Source organism: Rhinolophus ferrumequinum, chromosome 18, assembly GCF_004115265.2.
Source record: "Rhinolophus ferrumequinum isolate MPI-CBG mRhiFer1 chromosome 18, mRhiFer1_v1.p, whole genome shotgun sequence".
Lineage (NCBI taxonomy): Eukaryota > Metazoa > Chordata > Mammalia > Chiroptera > Rhinolophidae > Rhinolophus > Rhinolophus ferrumequinum.
The window spans coordinates 40,395,468-40,398,550 of NC_046301.1; the positions used below are offsets into that span (position 1 = coordinate 40,395,468).

Below are 3,083 nucleotides of genomic sequence, written 5' to 3' on the forward strand. Positions count from 1 at the left end.
AGCTCCAAGTCAATTAGTTGTTCCAATCTAGTTGTGGAGGGTGCAGCTCACAGTGGCCCATAGGGGGATTGAACCAGTAACCTTGTTGTTAAGAGCACTGTGCTCTAACCAGCTGAGCTACCCGGCCGCCCCCAGGAACAGCTTTAATTTAAAAGAGAATGGTCATGGATGGGCCTAGAGAATATTACACTAAGTGAAATAAGTCAGATGGAGAAAGACAAATGTCATATGATTTCACTTATATGTGGAATCTAAAGAACAGAACAAATGAACAAACAAAACAGAAATAGACTCAGAGATATAGGAAAAAAAAAACTGAGGGTTGCTAGATGGGAGGGGGGTGGGAATAGGGGAGAAAGTAAAGGGATTAGAAAGTTCAAATTAGTAGTCACAGTATAGCCACAGGGATACGAAATACAATTTGGGGAATATAATCAATAATGTTGAAAGATTTTGTAGGGTATCCAATGGGCACTTGTCTTATTAGGGAGACCACTTCATAGACTGTGTAGATGTCTGACCACTGTACTGTATACCTGAAGCTAAAGCTGAACAATATTGAATGTCAACTATAATTACATGTATATAGAATTGTACACCTGAATGTACACATACATATATATGGAGAGGGGTCATATGTGCGGCAGGAATTTGGATACACAGGAAATGCTGACTACATAGTGCACAGGATGCAGTAGACACTCTAAGTCAATGACAATCCTAGTGTTCTGTATCTTTGATTTATAGAATACATGGGTCCATAGATCAAGGCTTGGCAGTAGAAGTGGCTCCCTCTTATGACACTTCCATTAAGCCACTTGGGAGGTTTGTGCTTCATATCTAAGAGAGAGTGACTATAAAGAATAACATAGCAGCTCTTAAATTGTTTTAGCCTAGAAGGGATGTATCAATTCCACGCACATTTTAGTGGACAGATAAAAACATATTGTCACCTTTACCTTCAAGGGAGAAAGGCAATGTAATTCGCTTGGATATGCCACAGGAGAGGATAACCACCAATATTGTTAGTCAGCAGGGAAATTTACCACAGAGATGTACACAACATCAAAACCCATGTGAAAATCTGTGCAGCCTGTTAAATAAGAATATGGGCTCAGGGTCAGAGGTTTGGGTTTGAATCCTGCTTTTGCCACTTGGTCCCCTGTCCTTCTGTAACTTTGGGGAAGTTTTTGTTTTTCAGGTCTCTTAGGGCTAAAATTTCAATTTTCTCACCTTTAAAATGGGGATCATAGTCCTTTATATTGGGAAGACTACATAAGATAATAGACAATAGTTAGCATAGGCTTACCATGCAATGCACACTAAAACATCAACTATATTTTGATATGTACTTTAATCATACTTTATCCAGTAAAAAAAACCCAAAAAACACTGTTGGTGACATACACACACAATTCACAAACACATAGAAATAAATTAAGGTGAATGATCAATAGTTTAAGCATTCTAGACCAACATTTGAGATAACAAAGATACAGTAAATGCTTCAAATCCAAGTTTAGGACTCACAAGTGTGGGGGTAAGAAAGACGACCAAGGATATAATTTTTGGACAGCAGACAGGGCAGAAAGGTCATCAAAGAAATTACGGGGAGATCAGCTGTTTAAATGTTTAAATGTGTGTTGAGGATACGAAGGAGCAAAGTCATAGACACTTCAGGACTGGATGAAAGAACAAGATGGTTTGAGAGATTCAAGAGTAAGAACTTCTCAATCAAAGTTTCTTCCACTGGTACCCACAAAACTCAGACCCGGGGCCAGGGGATCTGTCACAGACAAGCGGTTGCTCTGCCGAGAAGCCTCCTCAGGGCTCCCTTCACGTCCTTGTTCCTCAGGCTGTACATGAAGGGGTTCAGCATGGGTGTGACCACGGTGTACATCACTGAGGCCACTGAGACTTTCTGGGAAGAGTGAGTCACCGCAGACGTGAAGTACACCCCGATACCTGTCCCGTAATATAAAGAAACAACTGAGAGGTGAGACCCACAGGTGGAAAATGCTTTTTGCTTTCCTCCCAATGAGGACATCTTCCTTATGGATGAAGCAATTCTTGAGTAGGAGAAAAGGATGCCCCAAAGGGGGAAAACACCCAGCACACCAGTCATAAAATAGAGCAGTGTGGTGTTCAGGAAGGTATCAGAGCAGGCCAACTTGAGAATCTGTGTCAGTTCACAGAAGAAATGCGGAATTTCAAGATCTCTACAGAAGTTCAGATGCCTCATCAGAGAGATATGGAGGAGGGATGTTATGACACTAATGAACCAAGTAATAAAAACTAGCAAGCCACTCAGGCGTGGGTTCATGATGACCATATAGTTCAGGGGGTGACAGATGGCCACAAAGCGGTCATAGGCCATCACAGTCAGGAGTAGAGACTCCATGATAGGAAAAACCATAGAAAAATATACCTGAGTGAGGCAGTTCATGTAGGAGGTGGCTTTGTTCTCTGTATGGATGCTCACCAGCATCTTGGGGACTATGGTGGTGCTAAAACAGATGTCAGCCAAGGACAGGTTGGAGAGGAGGAAGTACATGGGTGTGTGGAGGTGGGAGTCAGAGCTGACGGCCAGGATGATGAGCAGGTTCCCAAGCACAGTGACCAGGTACATGGACAGGAAGAGCCCAAAGAGGAGGGGCTGCAGTTGTGGATCCTCAGACAATCCAAGGAGGATGAACTCAAAACTTCCTGTTTTGTTTCCTGCTTCCATGGAGCTGATACGGCTTTGAAGGAAGAGACAAGAACAACATGAATCAGCACAAACGGGCACCCTCTGCATAATTGAAACACTGACCATGCCCTTCACTCAAGTGATTTATAAAGTGGGTCATCTCGTCTAAGAGTTGGATCTCCATTCACTCGTAAATGGAATCCTAAAAACTGGAGTCTCTTACCCCAACCACCCACCTTAAGTATTCATTGTATTACAGTGAAACCAAAGTGGAATCCTACAAAATGGAGACTAGAATTCCTGACTTGGACAGATAATTTTTGACAAAGGAACCAAAAACATACAATGGAGAAAAGATAGCCTCTTCAATAAATGATGCTGGGAGAATTGCAAA

General features: G+C 42.2%; 1 protein-coding gene across 1 annotated transcript; it reads right to left on the reverse strand.

The window, feature by feature from the left end:
- Nucleotides 1-1,789: 1,789 nt before the first annotated feature.
- Nucleotides 1,790-2,728, reverse strand: LOC117037796 (olfactory receptor 7D2). Its single transcript, XM_033134268.1, has one exon. It carries the CDS (start codon nucleotides 2,726-2,728, stop codon nucleotides 1,790-1,792), a length of 939 nt encoding a protein of 312 aa, XP_032990159.1.
- Between the last annotated feature and the right edge of the window lie 355 nt (nucleotides 2,729-3,083).